Consider the following 15,159-nt stretch of genomic DNA (forward strand, 5'->3'; position numbering starts at 1 on the left):
TAGGTGTTGGGAGCGTTGGGTAGAGCAAGGGTACTGGTGCTAGCCGGGTTTTGCACCCTGAGGCATCTGGCCCACAGGGAGACCAAGGGACCCCACCCACAGTGTGAGGCTGTGGCGGGGCAAGGACCAGACCCAGGCCCTGTTCTGAGCCAGCCACCAGGCAATGCTGCCTTTCCGCCTCATTGCTTGTCAGCCAGATGCAAAGCCTATGGCATCCCCAACTAATTCTCTTGCTCTGTGCCATCACAGTGTAGCAGGGCAGCAGGTGTGCATGGACAGTGCAGACGTGTCCTGTGAGGAGCTGATGCTGGGCCTGTTTTTAGATGCCCCCAGGGAATTATCTTTCCTTGGCAGCATGCCTGCAATTTTACCCCACTGAATGCATCTATTCTGGTTTTCTTGGCTTCCAGCAATTGAAGGGGAGCCTCTGGGGCAGTTTTTTGCCCGTTGCCTTGCTACCCATCGGTTTTAGGAGCTATGCCATGCTGCCTCTTTCCCAGGAGCCTCCCACTTGCATGGGGCGAAGGCGAATGACTGATGTGGTGGGAACAAGGGGGAGCTCAGCAGCGATTTGCACTTGAAGAAATGCCCTTGCAGGCAGGCAGGGGAGAGCGGCCTTCAAAACCCCCCCAGTCCAAAGTGCAGAGGGCTTCCCCAAGACTTTTCTGAAGATAGTTAAACCCAGCGAGTACCTCTTCTGCCATATGGTCTCTGGTGCTCTCCCTGTGAAAGGCTGCAGATCTCTTTTGCTGGCGGGCACTTGGCAAGCACTAAGTGTGGTTACGGGAGATAGGCTGGCCCGGTGGGGAGCACAGCTCTGCCCAGTCCTGGTAGGGTATGGGGGTAAGCAGTCCCTGTGGGAAAGTGGATTCTCTGTGGGTGTTTGGCTTATCTGGGTCTGGGAGAATAAGCTGACTTAGTTGCATGGCAAGAATTTGCCTTGGCCTGATTTTAGGCTATTGCTATGGGTGGGTGGGCTTTGTGGGAGCAGCTGACCACAGTTGGGGTTTGACCAAGGTTGGAGTTTGGCCATGTGCTAATTCAAATGGGTCAATGTGCAAGAGGAGCTTGCAGCTGCTGTTGGAGCTGTGTGTTGGACCAGGCATTTCTTAGCAGTCCTGTCCTCCTTAAGGATGTCTAGACATGTTGCCTGGCTCCCCATATCTCTTGGTGCTCAGGGGGATTTGTGCTGTCTGCAGGTTTTTCACTCAAAGAAGATACTGTTCCTGGGAACATGCATAGGAACATTCAAAATGGATGTTCTGACAGTGTACAGCCAGCCAGGTATGACCGATGGCACCGGGCACCTGTTCCCCACCCCTGCGTTCATCTGAAGCTGATGTTTCCTCCAGACTTTGCTGGGTCTGCTGAATGCCCTGTCTTGAAAGCCCTTAGTTCACATGAGGCCTGGTACTTGCTTCTCCTCCTGTCTGTCTGGGGGCTGGTGAGACCACCTGCACATTCAGGGACAGGATTGGGGCAATGTTTGTGCAGGCGTAGCTGGAGTGCAAAATAGTAAGCTGGGCCTTCCTGCTGGGAACCCCTTCCCTTCCCTCTCAGATCACAGGTTTTTCCACAAGTGGGCTGTTATCAGCGACCCCACAGACACCCGGGCGGGTGTGAAAGGCTTTGTGAAGTGCAACATCTCCGTCACCGCACGCGGGGATGTCATGGGCTCCCTTCCCACCTCCTCCAGCAGTCAGGATGAGGATATTGAAAGGTGGGTGCAGTGGGGTCCTGTATGAAAACAGTCACGTTTCTCTTCACTCTACCTTTCTTGCCCCATTTTTCCCCCCTCTGGTGGGGGAAGACCCAGGGAAACAGACCTTTCATTGGGCAGGATCCAAACCTCCTGCCAGCTGGGGTGTTTTGTTTCCCAATGTCATGTTTCCTGTGCCCCAGCAAACAGCCAGAACATGAATTTGTCTTTTAGGAACCTGCTGCTGCCTAAAAGAGTCCCTGCAGAGCGACCCTGGGCCAGGGTCTGCATCAAGCTGTACCGTGCCGAAGGCCTGCCCAGCATGAGCGCAGGCATCATGGGTGGTTTCTCCAAGATCATAGGGGAAAAAAAGGTCTTTATTGACCCATATGTGCAGGTCTCGTTCTGCGGGCAGCAGGTGAGTCTGCCGGAGGGCCGTGCAGGGCCTGGCCCTTGACTGTGTGTCAATGCGCACAGAGCTGACACTGCTGGGAGCCCCTGTCGGATGCAGCAATCCCACCGGAGAGAGGCTGGAAAAGCCTGAGCCCTGCCATGTGTTTGGGAGCAACCTGAGCTGTGTGGCCATGGATAACCAGTGTTTGGATGAGAAGCCTTTTTGGGACTCTGTCTCTGCAGGGAGCTACAGAGGGTGCAGCCCAGCCCTGGGCACAGCAGCCAGCAATGGTACCGCAGCTGGCCGAGCTGCTGGCTGTGCAGGCAGAGATCTCATAGCTAAACACAGGGAGAGGGTCAAATAAATCCTGGAGCAGAAGTGCTGCGTGATGAGCTGAGCTCGGCCTGACACCCTTGGGAGAGTTTACTTTAACTAATGGCCGTGTTCTTGTACCCAAGGTTGGGGTTTCTGGTTCTGTGCTATACATTAATACGAGAAGTGACTGGCCCAGCCAGCTGCCCTTGCTCAGTCCCTGGGCAGCCTGGTTGGCCTGGGGCTCTCCCAGGGGAGCCTGCATGTCTCTGGGTCTGGAGGAGCTGCCTGCTCGTTTCTGGCATTCCCCTCAGCTGCGTGGAGCATGGCCATGGCCTTGGGACAGCTTCCCTTGACGAAGCACAGAGAGCAATAGCTGGGAACCGGAGCAGAGACCCCACCACCTCTAGAGCCTGCCCAGCACCATCCACAGGCAGGGCAGGGGGATGTGCTGTTCCCGGAGGGGCTCTGAGGCATCCTTTGCTCCTGCCGCTGGTTGGGGCTGTGTGGTTTTCACACCTCCTCTTTCCCAGGGGGAAACGTCGGTGGAGAGCAACACCACTGAGCCCGAGTGGAACGAGCAGATCAGCTTCATCGAAATGTTCCCGCCTCTTGCCAAGAAGATAAAAGTCCAGGTGTTGGACGACGCCAATGTTGGCGACGTGGCCCTTGCCACACACTACATTGACTTGCAGCAGATCTCAGACCCAGGCAGGAATGGTGAGGGCTGGCTTGGCTGCTCCCCCGGGGCAGGGCGACGTAGTTGGCCCTGTGCTGTGCACCCTCTGTTTAGGCCACACTGGTCTCCTGAAGGTGGAGAGCAGGAGTGTATCCAGGCAGAGCACGCTCACATTTGTGTGTCCTGAGCTGTCTTGGGGGAAGGTCTCTTTCTGCAGTAGCACCCTGTGGTGAAATTAGACCCTGGCCCTGTCACTGCAGGCTTTAACCCCACGTTTGGCCCAGCCTGGGTGAACCTGTATGGCTCCCCCCAGAACTCGGCTCTGCGGGACATCCACAAGGACCTGAACGAGGGCATGGGCGAGGGGATCTTCTACCGTGGGCGCATCCTCATGGCCATCATGGTGGAGATCTTCAGCAGCCCCAATGTGACAGAGGGGAGGCTTGCGGACAAGACGAAAGGCACCCTGAGCAAACTGAAGCTGAAGAAGAAAAGTAAAAAATCCAAGGAGAAGGCCAAAGAGCTGACCCAGCTGCAGGGAGAGGAGGAGGCTGGGGACTCTCAGGAGGCAGAGCAGCCTGGGGAGGTCACTGTGGAGGTGGAGGAGCTCCATCCGCTCCCCGAGGTGAGTCCCCTGCATTGACATGGCCAGGCATATGCCTGTGGCACATGCAGGCCTCATGGTGCAGAGGCAGTGGGCTCACTCGCTGGTGTGCTGGTGCTGGAGCAAACCCTGCCTGCCCGTTGCTGGGCCATCCAGTGCTTTCTGAGCCTCTGCAAGGGCCCAAGCCACACCTGCAGCCCCAAAACAGCATCCCCCAGCAAGACTGAAGCATTCCCACATAAGTCATCTTCCTGCTGCAAGAAAGGTTGCTTGAGTGGGTGTTATCTGCAGGACACAGCCTTTGAGCATGTACCTTTCCTCCCCTGGAGCCAGCGAGCTGTTAGCTAGCTCTGGGTCTCCACCAGGCCCAGGAAAGGCAGGTGAGCGTGAGCTGAGCATGTTGATACTGTAGCCATCCCTTAGTTTATAAACCTGTTCAGTGGCTTCATGCAACTTGATGTCAGAGTGTCAGCCAGAACCATGACCCTGTACCAGCCTCCCAGATCTCTGAGAAGGCCCCCACAGCAGCCCCCTGTGGGGGGGCTGCCCCACACCTGGCATGGCAGCAGTGACCCCCGGCCTTGTCCACAGACATCCCTGCCGGCCAAGGCAAGGCCCCCGGCAGACTGACAAGCACCAGCCATGCCCTGGTGCTCTCCGAAGCTCTACTGAGGCAGTGTTTTGCCATGGTGCTGGGGCTATTGGGCTGATCTCTCTCTCCTTGCTCAGAACGCGCTGGGGAGGAAGGAGGAATTCCTCCTCTTTGCTGCCTTCTTTGAAGCCACCATGATAGACTCCTCTCTCGGCTCCAAGCCTGTCAGCTTCGAGGTCTCCATAGGTGCGTATTCCCCAGTGCCCCGTGTTCAGGAAAACAGAGCGAATCTCCCTGAGCCAGCCCAGGTCAGCACTGTGTCCTAAGTGGTCAACCCTTGCACAACTTGTGCCTTAGAAACAGCAGCCCAAGAAGGAGGTGGGATGAGGCCCGGAAGTGACCATAGTGTTTTAATTACCTTAAAAGTCTGGATGCTTTCCTCTGGGATTGGAGATTTGCAGTGTTTGTATGAACTGTCTGTCTGAGGAGTCTGGTCAAGGCTCTCCTGAGGCATCGCGGTGAGAAGAGGTAGAAGGGTTTTGGAACAAGAGAAGGAAACAAAGGAGAGGAAGCTGAGATATGGGATGTGGGCATGTGGTGCTGAGGAGCTGTGACAGTGGGTGATGGGGAAACAATGTCAGGAGAGCAGATTCAAGCCTCCACCTTCTGAACTGGAGGGAAGATGCTTGAAGCTGAGAAATCTCCCTGAGCACCTGCTGCTGACCCCTGCAGGTAGATGGGAGTTGACAGGCACTCAGTGGAGCTGGTGGAACTTGCAGGCCTGTAGAAGAACTTCCTTGCGATTTCCTGTCTCCCTCTCAGACGTTCTGGTTGTCCATGTGATGCTATGTTCATTAGATGCTGCCAAACTGCTAATACCAAGAGCAGTGCATACCCACATGCTTCTCTTGGCAGGCTGATTGCACTCTGATTTTGCAAGCTGTAGCAAACTCACTGCTTGTTGTTTAACACTGATTCTGCTTGTCTGTTCATTGTTTAATGCTTATCTTTAAGGAAACTATGGTAAGGCTGAAGAGGTTGTGACCAAAGTAACTAGAAAAGGGGGGAAGGGAGAAGGGAGAGAAGAAAAGCAGCCACTGCTGGACCCCAGTTCGGACAGTGAACTGGATGTTGAAGTCTTGGCCCCAACTTCAGCAGCACGGAACAAGTCGGTGACAATGAGCCAGAGACCAGAGCCTATGGAGTATGATAGGTGAGTCTTCTTCATCCTTCTCTCTTGCATGGCCTGGTCCTGAAGGCTTCCCAGGCTTGTTATTCCAGATATTGTTAGTGGGCTGCTTGGTAATCTGAATGCTGTGTAGGTGTTTCTCCTCTCTACAACCCTGCAGCTTGCCATGATCTAGCTGGTTGCCATTGTCCATTAGCCCTATGGGCCATATGGTGTCTGCATTGTGTCTGCAGGTGGCCAAGGACAGGGTCCTGGGGAACTCTGTCCCCACTGATGGTGGAAGTCCCTTTTCTGATTAACAAGCTGCATCCCAGGGGCTCAATACCAGCAAGGAGGAAGGATAGGAGTGCTCTGGTGCCTGTTGTCCCACGCTGGGCAGGCGAGGCACATGTGCAAATTCTTCCCATGAAATGTTTGTTCTGGGAACGCTGCCTGCCTTGTCCCACAGGCCTGGCAATATCTTGGTGTTCGTGTTGTGAGCCCTCAGCTGTGCCTGCTCCTATTGCTCAGTCTCATAGCAGCAAGGAACCTCGGCAGCATCCCACACTCCCACCGGCCTCTTTCATCTGGGTACACACTGCTCCTTCTGCTAGAAACTCTGTGCACTAGTTTGGGATGGCAAAAAGCAGATCTATCATCTTGAAACCATGTCCATGGTGCAGAGCCTGAAACTGCTGGTTCTCTGTGGGGAGGCCAGAGCCCAACTGCTGCTCTCCGTGCTGGGCACGCACGTGCTGCGTTGTGACATGGCTTGTGCTAAAACAGCTGCGCTGCCCACAAACAGCAGCCATAACCTCCCATGCCTGCTGCCCTCAGGTCGTACAGTTGCCTGCCCATGGCGCACGAGAAGCCCTGTGTGTATGTGTGGAGCTACTGGGAGGATCACACCTGGAGACTCTGCAATTCCAACTGGATTGTCAAGCTGGCAGAACGCCTGGTAGTGTTTGCGGGGCGCGGGGCGACTCTCTGGGACACAGCGCTTCCTGTCGTGCTGGCTTTTCTCATAGCATGTGTGGTTGCTCTGTGAGATGCTGGCCTAAGGCATCCTTGCCTCCCACAGGAGTCGGCATCTCTTGCAGGGCTCAGTCCCATCTGCAGTTTGCCCTTTAGACATGTAGGGAAGGGAGTGCGGAGCCACTGGACGTGCTTTGCCGTGGCCTGGCTTCCAGAGGCATGAGTGACCCAAAGGCTGTGACAAAAAGCTCCTCTGCTGCCAGTCCTGTGCTGCATATTCACTGGGGATGCTGCTGCAAACAGACTCTCAGCCTTGGACTGTCATCTGAGAACTCATCTGTCCTGTTTGGGCTTATAAATCTGAAAGGAGAGGTTGCCAGTGTGCTTCAGTGACTGTTCAAGGACTAAGACACAAAGTGCTGTTACAACCAGTGTTAATATTGTCCCCAAACTCCAGAGACTGGCAGCAGAGCACCGACCTGCAGAGCTGTCATGGGCCCCAGCTCTGCAGAAGGGCACAAGCCATTTGGGGCAAATGTGTCTTTGCCATATTTCACTCTAACCCTGCAGCCAGGCGCAAGCTCTCTGAAACCTGTGCTTTTCCCACAGGAGCATGGGCTAGATGATGTGGAGAAGCTCATGAGAAGGCCAAAGGCTAAAGCAGAAGAAAGACTCCGAGAGGTGCTGGAGGAATTTGTAGCTGGATGCAGGTTAGCATGTTCCTGATTTCCTAAAATTTCTTCTTCTGAGTTTAGGAGGTTGTATCATGTACTGCCTGGGCTGCACACAGCCTGCCCTCTTGTCCTCTTGAGGAGGATGAGCAGGAGAAAACCACGACGCATTAGGGAAAGGACCCTGTTTCTCTGCAAGCTCAGATGGGAAACCACAGTCCCGGGAAGCACAGGAGGAACAGAAGGCAGTCTCATGATGTTCCTGAACTGGGCATTCTCCTAAGTGTTAGGACTTTTTCTTCACTCTCTCAAATCACATAGGCAAGAGAGGAAGCTGAGACTACTGTTTCAATCACCGCGACTGCCCAGTCACAGAGCTGTGCTCTGTTTGCAGAGTGCAGGGTCTGAGCTGCTTTTCTCATTACAGGCAATATTCACTCAATGCAGAGAGAAAAACCATGGCACATCCAAACAACCTTGACAGATGTCGGACAAAATACACCATGCGCAACATCGTAAGCTGTGGAATGTGGTGGTGATGGGGAGGTAGTGTGATCCCTGCTCACACAGGGAATGGGGCTGGAGGATGAGCTAGAATTGATGGTAAGGGGGAAACTTGGAGCTAAGACCCACAGTGTCAGTCATAGGCTTTTACTGTAGCATCTCCCCACTCTGTTCAGAGTAATATAGCTTCCAGCACAAGGAGCAGAAGCAGGGATTGGCCATGTCTTCCTCCAGTTTTACACAAATGCTGTGCCCTGAGGCCATCCTTTCTCTTCCCTGGGGCACGTGTGGCTGAGCACATGTGGGTTGTTGCCTACAAGGCTGCTGGAGGCCTCTCAGTGCAGGCTACTCTTCCAGGCAGTTTTGAAGGAGCTCTCTGAGACCCAGCTTCCTGGGGGACTCAGCCCATAGGCTGGGGGTCCCATTCAGTGGATCTGCAACAGCCATCTACCTGCCTGCCCCCGGAGAAGGCAGCATCTAGGAACCCATATTCCTGCACATAAGGCCAACAAGCTCAAGAGAGTGCAGTTACGTACCCTCCATCACAGCATGGCAGAACACTCCTGCAGCTGTGGTTCCCATCAAGTTACAAACCTTTGAAAGACTGACCAAAATGCAATAACAGCAGCAAGAAAGAGAGTTCAGGCATGTCTGGATCCCAGCTCCCTTTCATCTGCCCCTCCTGTACATGGAGCAGGGTGGGCAAGGACATCTTCTTCATCAACATCCCAGTTATGATGAAAGTGCTTAAGTCTGAGACCTCTCTGAAAGAGATAACTAGTCCAAGAGATGGTTTTTTTGCATTTTCTTTCTTCAGTCAGTCTATACTGCGTTTGTATTCTGAATTCCTTTTGGATTTCATTATCAATTCTGGTTCATCACAAAAACCCTGCTCAGATGTATACTCTATCAATTAACGGACATGACAGCCCAGCCCTTATCTTCCAGGTTCCAGTGTTTTCATATTCCCACACCTCTGTGGCCCAAGTTGCTCCAGCTCCTTGTGCAAAGCTTCCCTCAGACACTATCTGGAGCCTTAGACCACCAGCTTCTGAAATACTTATTCCTTATATGTCTCTCTGCTCCAAATGATGTGGAAGTTTATGGACTTCCATTACTGATGGATATCAGCAGAGATAATAAGTTAGTGGAGTCCCCAGTTCTTGGCACCCTTCACTAAAAGGCTCATTCTGGATTAATGAAGGTTCATTCTCAGCAGCTAGCAAGTGAGCTGTGGTGGAAGTCAGGGCCTGATGGAGCAGGATGGATGTGATCAGTGTACAGACTCTTCCCAGGGCAGCCCCATGAGGTGTGTGAGCGTGGCATGCATGAGTTACGGCCAGGCACGTGATGGCTGTGCTCTCTGTTCAGATCCTGTATGCGAAGCAGGGGCTCCGCGTGAGGAGGCGGCTGACTCGAGCCAACATAAAGGAGAAGGTTAAGGAGATGAGGAAAATCCTGGCAAAGCTACGCTTCTTGGCTAAAGAGGTACAGCTGCTCCTGGGGCATCCTGCTCCCGAGTGGGAAAGGGCATGGGAAAGAGGAGGTGCTGGGTTGGCTGCTGGAGCTGTCGCCAGCCTGAGTTGGGGCTTATTTACTACGACGTCTTCTTTTGCTACATAAAACCCCAAGTTCCAGCTGCTGGAAGTTAATGTATTTCATGTACTGGTCCTCATGAGGAATGAGACTTCACAGCCTTGCAAGACCCTTGATGACAGAGCTGGGGTCTGAGTGGCTCGGTGGTGGGTTGGAGGCAGAGCTGGATCAACTCCAGGCCCCCTGGGGCATGCCTACCCTCCCTGCCAGGGCAGCCTGGCCCGTGGCCATGCCCGCAGTGGGGCTGCGGGTAGTCTGCCTGGGAAAACAACCTTGTCTGCACTGCCTGGACTCCCATCAGGGACCGATGCTGAACACGTTCTGCAAATTCAAACATGCATTAAAATAAGGTCTCTCTTCTGTAACAGGGATTCTCTGTGTTTGAAGCTTCACTGGCTCTATTTTAAATAGCTCTGAAAAATAAGTGCTTTCATTTAGTGTAAGACAGAATGCAGCGTTCACTGGAGTTAAGTGGACAGATGTTGACGCAGTTTGGAGAAATCTTTTGCTAAGTGAAATTAAATCATTATGAGCAAGAGTTCAGTCAGAGTCGTCAAGGCTGTGCTTTGCATGGCTGTAAGGTGAGCAGAATCATGCCTTTAGGTGTGTGAGTGTAGATTTTAGCACGAACAAGACTTTGCTTCTCACACTGTCAAGAGGAGAAGCTGTCCTCTGGCTTCAGCCTGCATGGGCCTCGCTGCAGCTGATCCCGGAGATGGAGAAGAACCACTTCCCACTTTGTTCCCTGCGATCGGGTGGGAAAGTTGCCATCTCTGTGGGATTGGTCTTACCCTGGCATGAGCCCAGGCCTAACCTGTACATACATTAGCCACTTTTAGTCCTTGCTTGGAGGATGGCAGTCTTGGTTTGGATCAGTAATAAATTGCTTTAGCTACTTGTATACTGAAAAACTGTTTGTCTCCCATGAAACCGCTGCTGAAATGATTACAATGTCATTAAAATACTTGCATTTTTTGTGATTACTTGCAAGTTTGCCTAGATCACATCACACATCTGTGGTGTGTACCCGCTGAGAGGGCACTAGCTTGCCCTGCTGCCTCTCTCTTGTACTGGAAGAGGAGCTGCTCTCTCTCATACTGGAAGAATTGTGTTGTTTGTGGGAAACTGTCTGCGCAGCCTGTACTAGAGGCCTTAAAGGCTCCTTGCAGAAGTACAAAACACCAATGCCAGGGAAACTGAGAGGGGAAAGAGAACTTAAGTCAGTATTAAAAAAAAAAAGCTATTGCTTCCATCTGTGTGTCTGCTTCATTGCACATCCCACTTTGAATTCAAGCTGCAGCTTTACGTTAGGCACTCACACTGCTGGAATGACAATTAGTGTATTTCCTTAACATGGATAAGTAGTTGGGCTCCTGTCAAAGGTGTGGGTAAAAATATCACTTCTCCAGTTCTCACCAGGGCTCCTTCTCTATCCGATGAGATGGGAGTGGGTGCATCCTGCTGGTGTTTCTAATGAAAAACAAGGAGTATCACAAATCTTTCCAGGCAATGTGTGGCTCAGGAGCTATTGCAGAACCATATTGCAGAGCTGAGATTTGCAGAAGCACGTGTCCAATGTTAGGTCCCATTATTTGCATCTGGATATCCAAAGTGCTGTGCAATGAGCTGTCCTCCATGAAGTGGAGGAGGCTTTCACTGTGCTGTCCCTGTGGAGGGGCGAAGGCTTTCACTGCAAGTGTCAGTGGAGGGAGGACTGGCTATGTGCTCTTCCTCTGCTGTGATGTTCCTCCCTTTCCTCCTTTCCAGCCTCAGTGTACCCTCCCCGATGTTCTCGTCTGGATGCTCAGCAATAACAAGCGCGTAGCATATGCAAGAATTCCTGCACAGAACGTCCTCTACTCTGTTGTCGAAGAGGAGAAAGGCAAGGACTGTGCAAAGATCCAAACTGTCTTTTTGAAGGTAGAGTTTGTGAGAAAATAGCGTGTTCCTGCTTGCTTCATGCTGCTTCTCTCTCCCCACTTCCAGCCTTCCTTCCTGGTGTTTGCGAGGAAACACAGCTCTTGTGCTACCATTGCCCTTTGCCAATGTGGTGCTCTCTCCTGTGCTCTGTGGCCAGTCACTGGCTGATGGTGATCATCGTGGTCTGAACAGGGCCTGGCTGGGTTGGGAAATCTGCTAAACCTCCTGCACTCTCAGGTCCCTGGCTCACACACTGGTGAGATCTTTGCCAAACTGGAAATCTACATGTGGCTCGGGGTAACTAAATACGCAAAGAACTGCACCACGGAGTTGCCTGAGGAGTTCAAGCATGTCTCGGAGAGTGGACAGGAGATAGCCCAGTTCTCAGCATATGTTCCTCCCAGCCGGCTCAGCAGGGACGGTGAGTGCAGACTCCACTGATTCCACTTGCTTGAATGCAAGCACGAGAGCAGAGAGGTGAGAGATCATGCCCCAGGGTCAGTGCCCAAGGAGTGGGATCTGTCGATCATCTCCATGTCATCTCCAAGGCATGACTGGGACAGGCAGGTCCATTTTGCTCTGGTGAGGATGTTTTACCAAGCTCACAGCTGGAGCAGCAGGCAGGAGGGCAGCTTTGTAGGTGCTGAGTGGGCTGCCAAACTGACCATGGGCATGAGGTCTGCCCCAGACTCCACAGCACTTGCTGAGATTCAGTGAAACTTCTCAGTGGCAGATACTCACAGCAGGTCACCACACACTTCACATGTCATGTCCTTCCTGAGGATGACTGAGGAGCCTGCTAAGCTTGGTTTGCTTGGCCAAAACTTTTGAGACATGCTGGCCTGAGAACTGCAGTGAATGCCTCTAGAAATGGTGTCCATCTCTTGCAAGTTGTGCCCGCTCTCACCTGGCTGGCCCAGGCTCTCATTCGTGCATGTTCTGGCTGCAGGCAGGGCTGGTCAGGCAATGTGGACCTCTTTCCTCTTTTTCTTACCAGACTTCAGCTACTTCCAGCTCCGAGCCCATCTGTATCAGGCTAGAGGGATCCTCCCTGCTGATGACAATGGCCTTTCAGATCCATTTGCAAGAGTGGTGTTTTCAACTCATTGCCAGACCACCAGGGTGAGACCCCTTAGCAACTTCCTGGAGACAAATCATCATGTCCTCACTACCATGTTGAAAGCCAGTGCCATGGCAGTCCTCTGGGAAGTTTCATATCTCCTGGCACAGAGGCATCGGTGTGCTCTGGAGCAGCGTAACTACACTCAGGAAACATTTGACAAAACATTTATATCACTGAACATGGTATCAAAGGTTGATTGGCATGGGCTAGTTGGCCCCAAGTGTTCCTCTCGTGCTCTTGCCATCTCCCTTTCTGCCAGACACTGGCTGCATGTGGCTGCCGGGGGAGAGATCTGCCTCCCTCTCTTTACAAAGCAAACTGGATTTGTTTCCACTGGCTGTGGTAACCTCAGGCCTCCTGTCTCTATTTGCAGATGCTGGAGGAGACACTGAGCCCAATGTGGAATGAGCTACTTTTGTTTGACCAGCTCATTATTGATGGGAAAAGAGAGGAATTGAAAATAGAGACCCCTATCGTTATAGTCAACCTCTTCAACCACAATAAATTTGTAAGTATGGCCATACCTCCCCCCTGCTGTTGTTTCTAGGACAGGGAAGGTAGAGGAGATCTGTATGGGTTCAGTGAGCAGGAACTTAGGAGCCACATCTCTGGTTTCTGTGACTCAGCCAGAGTCCTGGTCAACTGGTGGTGGTGAGTCCCGGAGACCATGGTTGAGACTTTCTGCAGACTTTTGCTATGAGCTTGAGTGAAGCTGCAGGCCCCAGGGTGCAGGGTCAGAACTGTGCCTGAGCCAGGGCCTGGCGAGAGCTGAGCGGATCTGAGATCTTGCCTCTGGAGAAGCACTGCACCTCTCTTGGCCGCCTGACCAACTTTCTTGGCAGGCTTACATCATCGTAAGCTCATCTGGAGTTTATTATCATCAGGACAATAGCATAACTCATGCTGCACTCTCCTATGTAGCTCAGCAACTTTACTGGGTCCAGTCTGGGCTCCACAGTACAAGCCAGACAGTGACATACTGGAGCAAGTTCAGTGGAGGCCACTGAGATGGTCAGGGGCCGGAGCACTGGACGTACAAGGAGAGCCTGAGGGAGCTGAGTCTGTTCAGCCTGGAGAAAAGGAGGCAAAGGGGACATCTTTTTGCTGTCTGCAACTGCCTGATGGGAAAGTGTAGAGAAGAGGAAGTCAGACTTTTCTTGGAGGTACACAGGGACAGGATGACAAGCAATGGACACAAGCTGGAGCAAGAAAAATTCCAGCTTGATATAAGGAAACAATTTTTCACACTGAGGGTGGTCAGACTCTGGGCCAGGGGCTCAGAGAGGTTGTGGGATCTTTGTCCTTGGAGACATTCAGACCTTGACTAGATGAGATCCTGAGCAACCTGATCTAGCTTTGAAGTTCTCTGGTGCGTGGTCTCAGGCCATTTGCCCTGTTCTGCACGGAGGTGACTGTGAGTTAAGAGGCGCTCCTGCAGGCACCTCTCATTTGCTTCTGACTCTGAATGGAGCAGAGGCAATCAAAGCAGAGGACTGCAAGGGTGGAAGAGAGATCTTGTGCTGCCCCAGGCAGCTGGAATTAGCAGTGGTCATTTTTCTGAGGTGGTGAGATAACGCAGGGATGTTTTGACCTGCTCTCTCCTTTCTGGCAGGGCTCCCCCGAGTTCCTCGGCCAGGCCTTTGCCGTCCCGCAGGTACAACTGATCGATGAGCCGTACAGCAAACCTGCCCTGCAGTTCTTCGATTTCTACAAAGGAACCAAAGCAGCAGGGGAGCTCATCGCCACTTTTGAGCTGATTGAGCTGGATTACAGCGGCTATTTGGAGGTAACAGTCTTCTAGGAAGTCAAACGTTGTTGCTAGCTCTCTTGGGAGAGCTGTGCAAGGCAAGGAGGTGGTTGCATGAGGCCAAGTGGAGGATTCTCTGTTGAAAGCCACATCTGGTTTTCACTTGAAGGAAGGATGCGGAGGCAGAGCCTGAGGGCACAAAGTGAGGGGAGAGGGGAACATGGCATGGAGGAGAAACAGCTTTCATGGCTTTGTGTGTTCTGGCTCTATCTGTTCAGCCAACAGTGCCTGAAGATGTGGAGCCCAAGGAGCTTGGCTACCTGGGAGACCCTCGTGCTGGACGGTTCATCATCCCTGAGGGCATCCGCCCCGTGCTGAAGGAGTTTCGCATAGAGGTGCACTGCCTTCTGCTGGGCTGGCTCTGAGCCGAGCTGCGCCGAGCACACGACACAGCCCAGCCTGTGCAGACAGCAGGGCTCTCCCCAGCAGGCCCTGGGGAGGCAGTCGGGCTCAGGACTCGGGGCTCTGAGGCCTGAGCAAATGCCAGACGTGGAGGGTGCTTGACATGAGGGAGAAACCTTTCTAGTAGTTTAAAAGTGCCAGAACCCTTGTGTTTGTCCCCACAGCATGAGCTTGGATCCTGGGTGGCCAGGTTGCCACAAGGTACAGCCTCATGCCTCTCTGAGGGTCTGTGTCCAGTGGGGTGAGCGGGTTGGCAGCGGGCTGGAGGAGGTTGGCATCATGGCACTGCTGGGCAGGGGTGCGGGCTGTGTGGCCATGAAGTGCCTGGCCCATCTGGAGCAGTTGGGCAGCTTTGTGTGCTTCAGATCCTGTTCTGGGGCCTGCGGGACCTGAAGCGGGTGAACTTGTTCGAGGTGGATCATCCCCAGGTGATCATCGAATGTGCTGGGAAAAAAGTGGAGTCGGAAGTTATCATGACCTACAAAGAGAACCCCAACTTCACCGAGCTGGTCAAGTATATGGATGTGGTGAGTGAGAATGGGGCTGCCTGCCCCGTGCACAGTCTGTCTGCATGGGGCAAGGGTACTGGAGGGGAGCTGCCCCCAGGCCTGTGCTCTCCCAGTGGCTCCCCTCTCCCAGGGCCAGATGGTTCAGCTGTGGATCAAAATCTTTTTGAAACTGCCTGCTGAGAGCTACCTTAGCTGTGGTCCTTC

General features: G+C 53.0%; 1 protein-coding gene across 1 annotated transcript in view; it reads left to right on the forward strand.

The window, feature by feature from the left end:
* The window catches only part of LOC106499895 (fer-1-like protein 4), a 45,641-nt gene that overhangs the window by 10,722 nt on the left and 19,760 nt on the right, over positions 1-15,159 (forward strand). Inside the window, exons 11-28 of the mRNA XM_067307442.1 lie at positions 1,200-1,284; positions 1,561-1,720; positions 1,934-2,117; positions 2,939-3,125; positions 3,345-3,709; positions 4,418-4,526; positions 5,295-5,493; positions 6,286-6,406; positions 7,033-7,133; positions 7,522-7,609; positions 8,970-9,086; positions 10,962-11,114; positions 11,352-11,535; positions 12,112-12,236; positions 12,611-12,745; positions 13,850-14,023; positions 14,263-14,379; positions 14,812-14,973. Coding sequence (XP_067163543.1) covers positions 1,200-1,284; positions 1,561-1,720; positions 1,934-2,117; positions 2,939-3,125; positions 3,345-3,709; positions 4,418-4,526; positions 5,295-5,493; positions 6,286-6,406; positions 7,033-7,133; positions 7,522-7,609; positions 8,970-9,086; positions 10,962-11,114; positions 11,352-11,535; positions 12,112-12,236; positions 12,611-12,745; positions 13,850-14,023; positions 14,263-14,379; positions 14,812-14,973 — 2,766 coding nt within the window. The remainder of the gene's footprint in view (positions 1-1,199; positions 1,285-1,560; positions 1,721-1,933; positions 2,118-2,938; positions 3,126-3,344; positions 3,710-4,417; positions 4,527-5,294; positions 5,494-6,285; positions 6,407-7,032; positions 7,134-7,521; positions 7,610-8,969; positions 9,087-10,961; positions 11,115-11,351; positions 11,536-12,111; positions 12,237-12,610; positions 12,746-13,849; positions 14,024-14,262; positions 14,380-14,811; positions 14,974-15,159) is intronic.

The sequence above is a fragment of the Apteryx mantelli genome, chromosome 18 (assembly GCF_036417845.1).
Source record: "Apteryx mantelli isolate bAptMan1 chromosome 18, bAptMan1.hap1, whole genome shotgun sequence".
NCBI lineage: Eukaryota > Metazoa > Chordata > Aves > Apterygiformes > Apterygidae > Apteryx > Apteryx mantelli.